Source organism: Notolepis coatsorum, assembly GCF_963971535.1.
Source record: "Notolepis coatsorum genome assembly, chromosome: 13".
Taxonomy (NCBI): Eukaryota; Metazoa; Chordata; class Actinopteri; order Aulopiformes; family Paralepididae; genus Notolepis; species Notolepis coatsorum.
Genome location: NC_140177.1, coordinates 87,444,852 through 87,462,486, shown reverse-complemented (window position 1 = coordinate 87,462,486; position 17,635 = coordinate 87,444,852). Strand labels below are relative to the sequence as shown.

The following is a 17,635-nucleotide window of genomic DNA, read 5'->3' as shown; positions in this document are numbered from 1 at the left end:
TATTATTTTATATCATTGTTATGCAGATGACACACAGTTGTATCTGCCAATTACACACAACAACGCTTGCTCACTGAAGAACCTTTTTAAATTATGTTAAAAGCTATCGCTAGCAGATCTGCTCGCCTCAAAACCTATAGTGTCCCGTAAACACGTGTAATTAAACGAGTAAACGCAATCGCCGATGGGATCATTGGAATTATTCTTTTTGGATTACTTTGTGGCTAAGGTAAGGACCCCCTATGTCTATTTTACCGAACCTGAAACATGTTTCTGTAATGATAACAGTGTCTTACTTAACCGGACATAAACCAAGCGTTTTGTAACGATCGCATTTTCACATGTGTACATGGTATAATATACCTTTGATTTGGGAGTATTTGGGGTTTCAGGGGATCAACCTGAACGGTTTGGGCTTATTGCATATGTAACCGGTAGGGGTGGGGGGGGGAAATCGATACGTAGTAGTATCGCGATACTTTGCGTGGCAATACTGTATCGATACAGGGACGACAAGTATCGATATTTAATTATTCATAAATATATATACTTTTTAAATATGTTGTATAAGGAAGTTGCATTGTTCATTTCAATACCTGTAATAGTACAGTAGTCCACACACACACATGTGCATTCAGTTAAGTTGGAATATGACTGTAATACAAACAGTTCAGTTTCTCAGGTACATGCAACACAGATTACAGTGTTTACATCCGTCTGCTTGAGAAAATACCATGTTCTGCAATAAAAATTATTGAAGTGAGATGAACAGACTGAACTTTATTTTATTAGATTTTTTTGACAGTTTTACTTTGCAGTTCAAAAAGGTAATACATTAAATTAAAACAGCCACTTCACTACACTGTCCATCGTGATAGACACGCGGTACCTCCGTTACACATATAACGCCTTTATATGGAAAAAGACTGGATTATCTTGGAAATGGGCGATCTTTTGCGTGTAATAAACTACAAACTACGTGTGTAGAAACAAATGCTTTTTTACATGTTTGACTAGAAATAGTGTCTGTCAAATGAGCCATACTATTGTCTCCATAGCTATAATATACAATATACAATAGCTCCGCAAATATCATGAAATATAGTGAAAAGGGTCAAGAAAAGCTGGCACTAGTCAGTGCAGATGAGGAAAAGGGTGTGGCCATGAATGAGTTATGGTAGATTTTGTGAGAATGGGTTTAGGCAGAGCCCAATAGCTGAACACAGGGGAAGAGAGAATGGAGCGTTTTAGGGTATTTAATATTGTTCCCCAAGCAGACAGGTTTGACATCAAGGAATGTGCAACAGACAGGGATAGAATGTTCTTGGGGGAATGAGGACAGGTACACTCCAGTGCAGTTGTGGGCAGAAGACACAGGTCTGTGTCAAGAGAGAGCAGGGGCACTCTTTTTGCAGCTCCAGGTGTCCAGACAGGAAGGTTCACTGGAGCGGAGGTCCTGGGCACAAGAGAAGCAATGTTAGAGCATGGAATAATCACAAGAGAAGGTCTAGCAGGTCTTCAGGCTGAGTCGTTGTACCTAGGTAATTTAATTAATTAATTAATTTAGAATAACACCACAACGAGGTCTGGTCAGAATCTGCCGGTAGATGTAGTGTCTCTTGCTGATCAGGGGATGAGATACAGCTGTGTGGAGTGAGGTGCCTGGCAGCGTGTGAATCAGGAGATGATGGCTGCCGTGTTGAGTGAGGAGCTTGACAGGGGGTGAAGGGGTGCTGCCCATATAAGGATGTGAGGCTTCCGTTGTAAATGTGGGAGAGGATGAGGAGGAGTGAAGGTGTGTGGTGAACGTGGAGGGAGGATGAGGAGGAGTGAAGAAGGCTCTTGCCGTGACTACGAAAGATTTAGAACAGATACAAAAAATACGATTAACTATGGACAATCATGCGATTAATCAGATTAAATATTTTAATATATTGACAGCCTTAATGTTGACCTGTACTACATAAGACTTCAAGCTATGTAACCGCAGTGTTTTCCAGCTCATACCTCTATGCTGGAATAATGTAATCTGGAATCTGACAACCACTAAAGATAATGTGAGTACACACAGGGGTGTAGCTCCAGATTCTGGGCCCCATGAAAGAATGTATTTGTAGGCCCCCAGTGAATTTTTTTTTGCCATTTTTTTATTGATGAAAACGCATAATATGGTTTTTACCTATACATTCGGATCAGCAGTTCAGCACCTGCACTGTTGGTGGGTGAGCCTAGTAAAAGATGTCGCATTGCGTTCATCTTCAATGAATGGACCAATGCAATAGTCTACCAAAGCCCCCCCTCTCTCTCTATATATCTCACACACACACACACACACACACACACACACACACACACACACACACACACACACACACACACACACACACACACACACACACACACACTTCAGAAACAAACATAGTATCAATGAGAGCATCAATAATACACCTGAGTGATGTCTAGTAAAAAAAGACTTTTCATCGAATCGTGACCTCAAAACCAAATATTTGTATCCAATCTGTGTGTACTGTATATCTTTACACCCCTATTATTATGTGCATGAGTCCTGCAAAATAGTGATAGGAAAATATGATAGACTATGGAATGAGCTGCCTGAAATCAAACATAGCTAAATTGGTTATGTTATCAGTTATGTGAGTCCCTGTGAGTCCAGATCCTCCCAATAGATTACTTTAATGATTATTATTATGAAAGTATTGATTTGTAAAAATTGTTCCAAGCATAAAATGGACTTCAGCTGTCATTGAAAGGAGTTGAGATTGAGTTGATAATGTGATGCATACAAAGAGGAAAATGACCACAACGCTTCCTTTGGGGTTCCTCCTGTACAACATCTCACCCTAATTTGGTAATTGACAGGGCTACACCGTGAAAACCACATTCAAGTTTCGGTGTCAACATTCCATTTAGCGGGGCGGCTGGGTGGCGCAGCGGACTAAGCGCTCGTCACCAACGCAAGAGACACTGGTATCGAATCCGGCTGTCAGTGTTGCCTCCGGCTTGGCCGGCCGTCATACTGGCTCAATTGGCAGAGTCAGCGGGAGGGAAGCTGGTGGGTGGGTCCGGGGTCGTTGTAAACAGCGACTCCTAAAGTTCGGTCGGGGCGCCTGCACAGCGAGGGAAGGATCTGGAGGGAGGTAGTGTGACCTTCCAGACGTTACACTCTCCCAGTGAGAGTCCGCGCTGCCAGGTGAAAAGAAGTGGTGGGCTGGGTACACATGTGTCGGAGGAAGCATGTGATAGTTTCCGCCCTCCCAGACCGACGGTATGGGGTAGAGTGCGCAACGACTAACATTGGGGAGGGGAGAAAAATGGAAAAAGAAGGGGGGAAAAGATTATAAAAAATTTAAATCCATTTAGCAGTGTAACTCACAAACCGGTAATTTGATAGCAGTGGAATTGGAATACACCAAATGTAGAAGGAACTATTGGGCATATCTGCACACACAGTGCATACCTTTTGAGAACAACCTATTTCTTGCCTTGTTCCTGATCTGGTCTGAGGTACACATTATACAAGAGTTTTACAATCCATGGGAAAATGTATTAGACTTTGGAATGACCTGCTCAATGAGTCCAAGCTAGTTAAAATCGGCAACTTTGCAGAGTACTTATTCTGAATTCCCCCCCCCCCCCCCTCAGTTATTGTGTCTTAAATGGACATTTCACTTTGATAGAACTTGCCAGGTTTCATCAATCTTACCTCTTATCTAAGTGCATCTACAAGTAAGCTAGAGACCACCGCTGCCTGTCCCTGTCGTCCGCTGTCAACACCACCATTCCTCATCAACTTTCATTCATTTTGGGGATCTAGTCGAAATATCATACTTCTGAAGTGTAAACACACTACTGCTGTATATATTGCAATGAAACAGTGAATTCTGAGTCAAAGGTATGTGTTTGTTTTAGCATTTGCATCTGTGACTTTACAGATGTATTGCCTTTGAAAAATAAAAGCACATCCAGTACATTTGTTGTACGTTTGAGTGTGTATCTTTGCCTTGTGTGGAATGTTTGGGGAGTGGTTACCCATGATGATGTGCTGCCTTGCTGGAGGAAAGACTCTGAACATTATGTGAAAAGGAGACAGTTGGTCAAACTACACCTCAAGTGAGAAATAGTTCCTTTACTGAAATTAGCCTTTGACACAGAAAAATACATTACACAGAATAATATTTCTGTATAGTTTGTTTATACTGTAGGCCTACGTCAGAAGTATGATATTCAAACTTGGTCCCCAAAATTAATGGAAGTTGACGAGGAGCCTGACACCTTACTTGTAGTAGATGACCTTTCCTTTATTTTAATTTTATAGTCTGCTTATATGATCTAGGATTGTACTTGGTTATTGTAATGTATTACTATTATTATTAGTAGTAGTAGTAGTAGTAGTAGTAGTAGTAGTAGTAGTAGTAGTAGTAGTAGTAGTAGTAGTAGTAGTAGTAGTAGTAGTAGTGTTAACTTATTGTTGTTATTATTTATGTATTGCTAATATGAACATGATTGGTTGAAACAACAGAATAAACTACAAAGGCACATATCAATGCAGTATGAGAGCATTCATCTCATCATCTCACACACAAGAATCATTATGCATTATAATATATTCAAGAGGATTCAAGAGGTTTATTCATCACATACATACACAAGACATTATAGTGAAATGAAGGTGGCCATGCCCGCTTTGATTGTGCAACAAATACAAATAATAATAGAATAAAATAGAATAGAAATAAAATAGACTAAGATTAAATACAAAAGGCAATGAGTCCTATGTACACTACTATACAATACAGTTATACTCTATGCTATCCTAACTATACTATACAAAAACATCCAGTTATGTGTTTTATTTTTTCTTCAAAGTGACCTGTTTTATTTCCTTTAAAGTGACCTTTTCTTATGTGTTTAAAGTGACCTGTGGAGTGTTTGTGTGTGAGAGAGTGCAGTGTGTGTGTGTGTGTGTGTGTGTGTGTGTGTGTGTGTGTGTGTGTGTGTGTGTGTGTGTGTGTTCGTGTGTGTTCGTGTGTGTTCGTGTGTGCTTGTGTGTGGAGAGATCAGTGTTCAATGTTCTGATGGCCTGGGGGAAGAAGCTGAGCCTGAGTCTCTCTGTTCTTGCTGTGTGTATGCGGAGGCGCTTGCCTGACCGCAGCAGCTTGAACAGGCTATTGTTGGGGTGGTGAGGGTCCTTCATTATTCTGCAGGCTCTGGATTTGCACCTCCTATTGTATAAGTCCTGCAGGGGTGGTAGTGCAATACCCGTAGTACGCTCTGCTGAGCGCACCACTCTCTGTAGGGCCTTCCTGTCCTGGGCAGTGCAGTTTCCAAACCAGGCAGTGATGTTCCCAGTCAGGATGCTCTCTACGGCCCCGGAGTAGAAGGAGTGGAGTATCTTCCCCGATACTCTGTACTTCCTTAATTATCTCAGGTGATAAAGCCGCTGCTTTGCCTTTTTTTACCAAAGTGTCTATGTGTGTTGTGACCATGTCAGGTCCTCTGTGATGCGGACTCCCAGGTACTTAAAGCTGCTCACCCTGTCTACGATAGCCCCATTTATCCACAGTGGCATGTGTGTCCCCTGCTGTATTCTCCTAAAATCCACGATCAGCTCCTTGGTCTTACCAATGTTCAGGAGTAGGCTGTTATCCCGGCACCAGCGTGCCAGGACATCAACCTCCTCCCAGTAGGCCTTCTCATCGTTGTCAGAGATCAGACCCACCACCACTGTGTCGTCCACAAACTTCACTATGGAGTTGGAGCTGAACCTGGCCACACAGTCATGTGTGTACAGCGAATACAGCAGGGGGCTGAGAACACAGCCCTGGGGGGACCCGATGCTCAGGGTGATTGAGTTGGAGGTATGACCCCCCACCCTGACCGCTTGGGGCCTGTCGGTCAGAAAGTCCAGGATCCAGGCGCTCAGGGTGGGGTTCAGACCCAGATCGATCAAATTGTCAGCCAGTCTGGTGGGGACTATGGTGTATGGTATATTATTGAAAGCTGAACTATAGTCAATGAACAGCAGTCTCACATAGCCCCCCTTCTGACTGTCAAGGTGAGAAAGGGTCTTGTGCAGTACCTGGGAGACTGCGTCGTCAGTGGACCTGTTTGTCCTGTATGCGAACTGGTCCATGGTACTAGGGAGAGTGAGATAGCACTTGTTTTTCATAGTTTGGAATCAGGGCTGGTGGTCTATCGCCCTGCTCTAAAGACAAACTCTAACATTAACCAACTTCGAAAGAGAGCGACTTCGAAAGAGTGCCTAAACTTAACCAGTTGGAAACAAGGCGGACAGTAATAAAATTTGCGATTGATTGATTGATTGCTAATTTTATTACTGTCCGCCTTGTTTCCAACTGGTTAAGTTTAGGCACTCTTTCGAAGTCGCTCTCTTTCGAAGTTGGTTATGGTTAGAGTTTGGAATCAGGGCTGGTGGTCTATCGCCCTGCTCTAAAGACAAACTCTAACCTTAACCAACTTCGAAAGAGAGCAACTTCGAAAGAGTGCCTAAACTTAACCAGTTGGAAACAAGGCGGACAGTAATAAAATTTGCAATCAATCAATCAATCAATCAATCAATTCGCACGATTTTAATTTTGTTCCACAATGACTCATGACCCATCAATTACATCATCCAACAGTGTTTAAGAAACTAACACATTCGAGCGGCTAGGTGGTGCAGTGGGCAAGGCGTTCACCACCAATGCAGGAGACGCTGGGTTCGAGCCCAGCTCTCCGCATTGCTATCAGCTTGGCTGGTCGTTCATACTAATACAATTGGCAGTATTAGGGGGTGGGAAGCTGATGGGTGGGGATCGGACGTTGTGGACAGTGACTCCTACAGGTCGGTTGGTGCGCTGTGTCTTATAGTACCCCCCCCCCCCCTCTCTCTCTCTTTTTGAGATGCTCCTGTCTGTGTTTATTATTCACTCTCAAATAAAGCCGAAATGTTCTGGCATCAAATAACCTTTAAGAGAAATGCAGCTGATGAGGATTGTAATGTTTGCGTTACTGACAGCCCCCCCCCCCCAGGCTCAGAGTGTCTTGTTATGAAGGGCCTGCTATTACTCACTGGCTCACCAGTGGCGCGTTTCCCACAATTCCCGACTCGCTCTCTGCCGTGCGTGGCCCGCTGTCATAACCGGCGGTGTGGTCTACGACCCCCCGTCACCCCTGCAGCACAGAGCACGTCTACCTTATCCAAGGAAAAACACAATGACTCACACGTGAAAACAGAAGAGGAGGGCATACCTCCGTCTCACGTAATATTTTGGAGTGTTTTTTGGCCGAGAGTAATGAAGGGGGGGGGGGGGGGGGATGTCAGATGGTAAAAAATGATATCGGAGGAGGACTAAGTGGAACCTGGTTAAAATAAAGAGAAAAATACACAGAGTTATGTGCTATGAATCATATCTGGGTTTGATAATGTTCTGAGAAAAAAAAGCCTTGGCTGGTCTGTTGATAATACAGCAGGTTCCATAGTTTCTCTTCACGCCAGCAGGCCAAGTGTTTGTGTTGAGAAAGGTGTGGGTTTTGCTGGCGTGGCTTCTACCCTCTTCAGTAGGATGATGCATCGCCTGTAATGCAATACAAGGTACACTTAAACATGTGATAATGTGAAAAAACACTAAACGGTCGTTGGTTGAACCCAATGACCTTGCTGGGTTTCTGTTGTCTTTTACTCACGAGGTGGCCCTTTAGTACTGTTGTATTCAGTGTTAACTTTTGTTTTGTTTTTTAATTGTCTATACCAATGAATCTTAAAATTAACCTGCACCTCACTGTTAACACATTCCCTGCCAATCCCGTTGTACAGCGTGTCTGCCGGCCATGCGAATTCTGCCTGACCACGCTGTACGGCGTTATTGAGATCATATTAAATTTTTTCGCCATGGCATTCATAATTCCGCCACCCAGCCTCTGGTGATACAGTGGGACCCTGCACAATAGTGCAACGCCTCAATATCACCGCCTGGTGGATGATCGGGCGAGTTACAACCGGAAGTGGCCATCTGTGCATCTGGGAAATCCGTCCGGCAGTCACATATCGTTGCGGGACTACAGACAAACACTGGTGTGCATATGGATCGCTGCCATAACTCAATAATCGATATGATTTGGCCGTTTATTGCGCCATACAAACCAGAAATGGATCTAGTAGATCGACGTCAAATAAGTGGGATCTTTTTCCTCCAGTCTCATCGGCGAACGGTAAGAGGACAGTAACGTTATTTTCAAGCCGATTGTACATTTCTTTATTTACAAACCATCTGATCAATAAATCAACCCATACTACATAAAGCATTTACTGACGATCACGGAATTATAAACGACCCCCCCCCCCCCCCGTTCATCCGCGCATGATGAGGCATAACGTATAGGATCATATACAGTTGAATTTTTTAATATAGCGTGTATCGGGAATAAACTGCAGTTGATAATCTATGCGTTTATGCCTATAACTCACGTTCTATGAATTACTGCAGAAAACGATGTAAACATACTTATATTCTAGAAGGTATTTTTGGAAGAATCTATGAATGAAAAAGTATAACGTTCCTACATCCTGAACGATAGATGATCGATGTTGAATGGGCCATAGTAATGTCAATTTAGCAATACAATTTAAAAAGTTATAGCCCTGCAAAGAAGGTGAACATCTCCATAGGCTTAGAGTGGTGGCAGTGAGGCTACATTGATGGATATAACCGTGGCAGGGAATATGTTAACCACAACCTCACACTATTAACCATAACACCACCCCCTCACTGATGAAAGATGAACACAAATATTTATCCCTTTTTAGAAAGATTCTAATTGGGATATTAATGTGAAATGTTATTCATACAGTAAGTAGTATTCTCATGACGTTTCTTGCCAACCAATGTGGCCTAACACCACGGCTCATTGGCCACTGTTGTCATTTAATGAAAATCAGTTGTTATTTGATTACAATCACCTGTTGTTTGCCGGCCAAGATGGCTGCAATTGAATACTATAAATACAGTACATGGAGATATTCTAGACACAGACCAGTTTCATGATTAACCGTTAACCTCAGAACCTCAGGGCTTATACTGGTTCAGGATAAGCATGGCTCAGCGCAGGTGTGTGCCTCTCCTTGCCAGAGTACAGTCTTGATATATAGTCCACATATGCTTATCCAATCTAGAAGCTGTTTATGTGGTGCCATTTCCCTTCGAAATTAGTTGGGGTTTTACCTCAAGTTCAAGTTTTATTCGTCACAAACGTACACATACACTAATGTGAAATGCTTCCCCTGTGCTCCCCACAGTGCATAGATGAATAGGCATTACGATCAGTAAAAACTAAAACAAAGAATTAACAGCAAAAATTTAATATACAACTTTAAAATATACACCTTGAATGGATGGTTGCAAATGGATTTTGTACACATTAGTGAGATGAGATACATTATTACATTATATACATGTAGATAGACACATAGAACAATATCCAGGTTTCATTTGTATAGATATAGTTAAATGTTTGATTTGATTTGATTGAAGTTTATTTCAAATATGCAACATAACAAACAAACATCAAGTACATATATAGCCTTAAGCCATTCAAATAATAAATGTATATAAAAAATAACAAAGAACAAACAAAAAAAGTCAAACACATTAATTAATAATTTTTTTTGTCATTTACATATTTGAAAATGAGTGGGAAGAAGCATACTTATTTAATCCCACCCCTATTTACTCACCAGAACATACAATATTGTATTTACTAATTCATACATTACTAGACTTATATTGAAAATGAACTTAGTTTAACAATAAATTGTTTAATAATACAAATTAATATTTGCCAAACTGTATGTTACCCTGTAAAGTTCCTCTAGCCATTTTGTATACACATACAACTATATACCTATATATGCACATATATACATTTATATATACATACTGCAAGTTATCAAACCCCTTCTTCATCTCTGTACCTCTGTAAAACCATTTGACTGTATTTTATTTTAAACCGTTTTATGTTTTGACATTGCTTTAACTCCACAATCAGACCGTTCCATAATTTTACTCCGCATATTGAAATACAAAGACTCTTCATGGTCGTTCGAAAACTGTATCTTTTTAAATGAAATGTTCCCCTTAAATTGTAACCCCCATCTTGCACGTTGAACAGTCTTTGAATATTTCCTGGGAGTTTATAATTTTTTGCTTTGTACATTATTTGTGCAGTTTGATACATTACAATATCAGTAATTTTTTATAATTTTGACTAAGAAAAGTGAATGAGTATGTTCCAGATATCCAACCTTGTGAAGCTCTTTTCTGTAGGATGGTTAACACTTTCAGTGCCACCAGGGGGCGCACGACTTAGTGCTTGAATGCCACCATCCACTTCAATGTTAACGTTAATATCGCCTAATCTATGTTTTAAATGATGGCTATGTGTCTAATCTGCCCGTCGCTTATCAAAGAATCATTTTCCAGTCAGTGCTGTCAAGGCAGATTGGTTTTTTATCACTTCATTTCCGTTTGAGAGCATTTTGAAAAGCACCCGTTTTGAGGTAAAAAACAGCCCATTCTGGGCCATTCTGTGATAATCGTCTTTTACTGGAATATTCCAGAACGTTGATATTTGTCGGCCTATTTATGAATAGTTTTCAAATAAACGCTAGATGATCAATATTATACGTACACGCACGCACATTCGAGCCACGCGCTGATAATAGCCGTTTTCATTTCCTCATGGATTTTACAGTGAAACCGATAGAGCACATTTCACAAAACAGCTTATATCTTCATCAAAACTAGTCTGATTATCCTAACACTGATAACATAGATTCCTTACCTGAAATGAGATGGTATCCAACTGGTATATTCCAATTCCTGATCACCATTCGAAAAAATCGATAAGTGTATAGATCTACCGTGTATACAGTAGAACTCATGATCCGCGGCGCTCAGAGGATCCATAATGAACTGTGGTAACCCCGGCTGCATCAGTGGACTGGAAAATGTGGAGTACAGGATTTTTTCCCCCATCCATTTTCATTGAGTCCATTCCAAAATCCCTGATGTCATCTGGGAGACGATAGGGGGCGCTTTTTTCCACATCTAATCGCCGGCGGCTCTTGGGTAGACTAGGGTAGGCTCGCGTGATGCAATATGATTTCAGATCGCTAAAAAAAAAAATCAGAGAAATCTCGTGAGTGGCTTTCAACGTAACTATTATAAATCCGAGAAAACTCGTGAGTGCCAATCAAAGTGTTAATGGGTGTAATGAGCATTTATAATTATTTCCCCAGACTTCAACACAGTAAGTTAAATATGGTGAAACTAGTGAACAGTAGAGAATGTGAAGTGATTTGTGATCCAGGACTTGCTTTACTTTGAGTTTGTTTATTACTGAAATGCTCCTTGCCAATTTGGTTTGAATATGTTTGATTTTTTTTCAAAAAAAAAATCTTCAATCTTGACACCAAGACATTTTATTTCAGACACTCTTTGAATTTCCACCCCATCTATTTGTATCTGTACACATATATCTTTCCTACAATTTCCAAACAGCATTATTTTTGTCTTAGATACATTTAATGACAATTTGTTCAAATCAAACCATATTTAAATTTTAAGCATTTCCCGCGTAATGTCCTCCTGCAGTTTATTTAAATTATCCCCAGAACAGAAAATATTTGTGTCATCGGCAAACAAAACTAATTTGAGTGACTTGGACACTTTATGTCATTGACAGTATAAATAATTGTGTCCCCAACACTGACCCCTGGGGGACACCACAAGCAATGTCCAAACACATTGAAGAGCAATCACCCAGTTTCACATACTGTTGTCTCCAGTCTAGTACTACTCCCCTGATGCCATACTTTTCCAATTTGTTAATTAATATATCATGGTTAATTGTGTCAAATTTTTTAGATCATAAAATACTCCAATTGCATATAGTTTTTTGTCTACATATAGATATAGATACAGTTGAGATATAGACAGACAGGGATATTTCATATATATACAACAATATTCAGGTTTCATTTGTATAGATACAGTATAGTTATATATACATATAGATAGAGATATAGTCTATATAGAGATAGACTGTGCAAATGAATAGGCTAAACCAAACAGCCTAATTTAGGATCTGTATGTACAGGAATATTAAGTATATACTATTCAGTCCGGCTTCAGTGGAGATTGATAAATAACGTTGGGTATTTCTGACAGGCTTGTACTCATGTAAGGTGCTGTACTGAGGAAAATTACTTGTTGAACTTAAAGTATATCTTAGCGATATGCCAAACAATTTGGTGTATGATTATTCTTTTTTTTCTATCCATACTGACTTACAGAGTACATAAATCCTTTTGGGGGGGAATGTGTTTTTCTTTTTTTTTTAACTGTGAGCTACTCCTTGATCCACACAGGGACCAATGCTTACAAAACTCAAACGAATGGAACATTAATAGCACATCGGAAATTAGGCTGAATTGGTAGAATTACCCACGCAGTCATCGTGAGTCCGAGTGCTGGTGTAATTACTGGGAAAGTATTTAGCCTGAAACAAAGCGATTAAATAGATTTATTTACAGCATGGCAGGTTGGTTGGGACAAGGAAAAGGGATTCTCTTTGAAGTGAGCAGAGGCTCTGCAGAAAATCTTCCCAACAGCTGTTCTCTTTCCCAGGTAAACACTTCAAAGGAAAATCCACCCCAAAACAGAATTCACAGATGTTATTCCTATGATCTTTGAATCAAGTGAGGGGGGGGGGGGGTTCTTAAATGTTGTCACATGAAAATAAATCACATGATTTTCCAGTGTGTTTTTTTAGAACCATCCACATGTAGCCTATGTGAAGGTACCCGTGATCATAGTGATACCAGTGAAGTCAACGTTACATGTGTGATGCCACGAAAATGGTGTAAATCAAATGTGACGTGTCGCAAAAAATGCATATAATAATGTACAATGCATAACAACTTGATTGATGTGAAATTCACTAGGTGTATTTCTGTCAGGGCTGTGTGATCACTTTCTGGACATGGCAGATTCATACTGGGTTAATATCCTGAATTTAATAAATAATTTTAATTATACAACCTTCCACCCATAAAACAAATCCAGTTTAAACAGGGCTTTAATATTTTGGCCTTCTTGTTTCTTGTTTTGCAAGATACATGTTCTTGATCCAAGATATTGATTGATCACAGGAATAAGATTATGGACATTTTTATTTTAGGGTGGATTTTCCCCTTTGAGCCTTATAAATGACTCCATCAGCCCCGAAGAGGGAGAAGGCCAAAAGTATCTCTGGCACTTGTCTCCTGTTTTCTTATTGTTGGCACACCAGGGAGACCCTCAAGGTTAAATCGAACATGTTAAAAGGCTTTCATTATGACGCATTTGAGATTTGTATGCAACTTGAATTCTGCAATTTTCGTGCCACGCTAGAGTTCGTACTCCCACTCTCCCGGAGGTATTTGCAGGTATTTCTAAACAATGTAAAGTAGATAAGATAAGATAACGTTGCTAGATTTTTTTAATTCATTTAATTCATTATTCCATTTATTAATACAGACGTCTCTTCGTCAACAGGTCACATACTGAGACAGTAATAAACACTGATGTCTCTCTCTCTTGTGTCTATTATGATACTATATCCTCCATTTTGTCATTGCAATCGACCTATCTCAAACTCTTTTCGTGATCCTCGAGATATGAAAGCGTCACTCGTGTAATATCTTCTTAAATAGTTTCTCCTTTTCTCTTGTCTGCATGTAGCCGTTTGGGGGTGATGGCTGGTGCGACACCATCAACAACCGGGCCTACTGTGAGTACGACGGAGGGGACTGCTGTCCATCCACGCTCTCCACCAGAAAGGTAAGCAAGAAAACAAACAGCACAGTGCAACTCTGCCAAAACACCCTCTCTCCGCTTCCTTAACACTTCTTTTAAAGGCACAATACGCCATCCAAATAAATGAAAGAAAATAAATGGAAAAACCACACACACACACACACAACCACACACTGTACTCTGCTAACACCATTTACTAAAAGACGGACAATGTTTAGAGTGGATCTCCATCAGGTCCAATCCACCGATCCAAACATACTGTACATAAAAAGTTCTGCATGTTCTGTCTCTACAGTAGACTTTGTGAGGGCCCTGTGAAAGCCTTTATGACAGAATACCCTTCTCCCCCACTGCTCTCTCCATCCCAAGAGTAAACAAATAGGCTTTTCACTGATCCCGTTGCCTCCCTCACCTCTCACACTGAGCCAGGTCTCCACTGCAGGGCCGACTGAGGCTACTGGGAGGGGGGGGGGGGGGGGGGGGGGGGGGGGGGGGGGGGCAGGCTGACGAGGTTTGCTCAAGAAGTCAACAACTCAGCGAGCTGACATGGGACCAACGATATTGAATATGAGGAAGATGACTCATTTCAACCGGTGCCAGTAGACCTTTTAGTGTTGTCGTTTTTCTTTTTTTTTTACCTATGGCGAACATTTACTGTGTTTTCCTTTCCTGTTTAGCAGTAATTTTGTCCTTTACAGTGCATTTGACTTTTTGGGTTTTAGGGGGATTATATGTTTTGCTAACTAGCCAATTTAAGAGCCACATTGCTAACACTAAAGGAGCGGATGGAGGGGGCTGGGCAACTATACTGTATCATCGCAGATATCACAGTTTTGACGGTAATAGGTGGTATTTGATGGTAGTTCTCAACAATTACAATGTGATATATCTTTTTTATGTCTTTATCTTGTTATACAATTGTCATGGTCCTATTTCATTCAAAATGGTGTATTAGTTTACTGTTTAATATTGCTGCAAGGAAATATCTTTTTGATAAACTTTTAAAATACGTATACTGTATACTTCCCAGTCCTAAGTGAATGTTGTAGTTTTGTTATTCCCCCCACTACGAGAATGCACAGAAGCATTCATTCAGTCAACGTCAGGGAACCTATGCTGCAATGCTATGCTAGTTTTGACAGTTTTTGCAGCTTTTTCTTTTTCAAAATCAAAACGTTGTCCTTATCAGAGAGAAAACTCATTATTAGAAGACCTCATTAAAGGTAAAGAGCCTGTGTGAACCACAAACAAAGCACATTTAATAACTTGTTAATTTTCCCTTGCCATAGGGAAACATGTGGTAAGACTAGTTCAATCTACAGTATGTGAGAACACTTCGCATCTAGGACACTGTGACCTTGTCTATAAATCGAGGGCTTGGCGCAAAAGGGGCCTAAGTGACACCTCGGTTGAAAATGAGTTGTATATATAATTTTAAAGCTCTTGATGAGTTCTATCAAATGGTAAAAGGATGAGTTCACTATAATTAAACTTTTTCAAATAAAGGCCGAAAACATAAAGTCGTAAGTGGAAACCTTCAATTGAGTTTGACGTTTGTCTTTGCTCTCCTGTAAAATTCTGAAAATGTCACTTACGCCCCTTTTGCGCCAAGCCTTCGAATTACAAGAGAGACCGAGAGTAGAATTCCTCTTTAACTGTAAATGTGTTTTTCAAGGGGAAACAGAATGTGGGATTATGAGCAAGTCACCTAGCCAGCTTGGCTCTGGTTGTCCTTGTAGTGGAAACCAGGGATGACTTGTTAAGTCACCGCCTAAGACAAACATTATTCTTTTTATTTTGATGATGAATTCTGTCCAATCCGGTGACCCACCCCCCCCCCCCCCCCCCCCCATCTCTCTCAATTTCCACCTGCCTGTTTGCTGACTATTGTAAAGAGCCACACATTCACACAGGCACCTGTTCTGTATCGTTAGTGGCTTAGCTTGGCTTCGCCTTCTGCACTATCTCGCGTACGTGCACGCGTACTGAATAAACCACAAATGTACCTCTAATACCAGTATTAGTCTGACCACACCCCTCATCAGCTTACCTTCATAAGCAGGTGTGTGGTCACCTGCTCTCCTCCTTCTCGCTTTCACCACAAGGAAGTGCCTCGGTAGTACCCCACTTGACGTGTCGTTGATAAGTTGAAAAGAGTTGTGACTAGGTTTACATTGTGCCTAACCTTTTTCTTCTCTCACTTGTTTATATAAGAAAAAGGTTTGGGTCATAATGTATTCCGCGGAGAGTAGACCCGCTAGACCTACTCTTCACCACCGATTCTCCATTCCCGCCTCCGTCGTGCGTTCCGGTGCTGGGCTGTTGCCACTCTCGTGGTTGCCGACCCAGCCCGGGAGACTGCCGGTGGATAGTTTTCCTCACCGACGAGCCGAGGGTTCGGAGCCGTCGCTCCGGCGATGGCCTGATCTCGACTCTGGTTCCTCTGTTTCTGGGGAATCGCCCGTTGATGAACGGGGGATTGTCTTAGAGCCAGGGGATTTGCGACGAAAACTTTTTGCGTCTGCTCGCTCACGTCGTCACATGGTGGCGTGCAGACGCGAACGGCCTGGGTTTGGGGAATTGCTGGAGACCAGCGAGGCCGCGTCCGACTCTGGATTTCTGATGGAAACTGAAGACTTCATGGAGGAGGCGGACGGGTTCTTGTATGATGGTCCCGTGGAGGAGAGTATCCCTCCTCCGGAGACCCCGGGGTGGGGGGAAATGGCTCCACGGGGCGCCTTGTTCGAGGATGTCGGGGAACCACCTTGGCCTCATCAACAGGATGCCCTACTGTCGGCCGCATCGGATTGTGGCTCCTTGACCAGTCGCAGCCTGCTGTATGCGAGGGATGCGGGGTCGGTGGAGGAGGGTCCGCAGGGGGAACTGCGGGCCTTGTTTCCCGAGCTCATGGCGGTAGCCGCCGCTGCAAACGGTGTGCCGCTGCCGCAGCCATTGCCTGCTCCTGTCCCTGATGACCTCATAGGCCATCCCTGGCAGCGTCCCCCGGTGAGAGGGGTGGACGTTGTCTACCCATTTTTCCCATCGATGGGGGCCTATGTTCGTCGGGGCCAGGCGGTCTCCAACATCATGGGACTGACTCCCGCCTACGTACCAGTTACGCGGGTGTCGGGGTTGGTCAAAGGTATGGGGGAGGGCGTACCTCGGCTTGACAATCCGATGGCCGCGCTCCTCTGTCCGGATATGGTGTGGGAGCCCCTATGCAAGCCGGTCCTCCAGGGGAGGTCGGCTAGGCGATTGGCTTATTGGGGTGACCAGTCATTTATCGCCGGTACACAGTCGCTGGCTGCGGCCTCTAACATCGCCCACCTGGCTAGATTTGTATCGGGGATAATGACGGGCGGCGCGGATCTGAACGAGGTGAGGTGCGATCAGATCACCCAGGCTGCGGGAGCTGTGCTGCACCTCTCCCAGGTGCTAGCCATAGCCATGGGTAAAGTGCGCGCCCTGGCCACCCTGGGCCAGCGTCACCTTTGGCTGGAGCAGGCCCGTGTACCAGAGAAGAAGAGAGCCCCTCTTCTGACGGCCGACCTCTCCGACGCTGGCCTGTTCGGGAAGGCCCTGCTATTGATGACCTCAACATGCAGAGAGATGGCAGAGGAGAGATCCATCCTCCAACCCCATTTTCCGCCTCCCGTCCTTGCCGGTGGGGGCAGAAGGCTTCCGCGACGTCGAGCTGTCTCCGTCGCCGCTACCACTGCCCCCGCCGCCGCTGCTGGCCCTGCCAAGAGGGCTAGGAG

At 42.6% G+C, this 17,635-nt stretch overlaps 1 protein-coding gene across 1 annotated transcript in view; it reads left to right on the top strand.

The window, feature by feature from the left end:
* The window catches only part of pappa2 (pappalysin 2), a gene marked incomplete at both ends in the record, with an annotated part of 373,122 nt that overhangs the window by 339,508 nt on the left and 15,979 nt on the right, over positions 1 to 17,635 (top strand). The window contains 1 exon segment of the mRNA XM_084327732.1: positions 13,803 to 13,901. Coding sequence (XP_084183858.1) covers positions 13,803 to 13,901 — 99 coding nt within the window.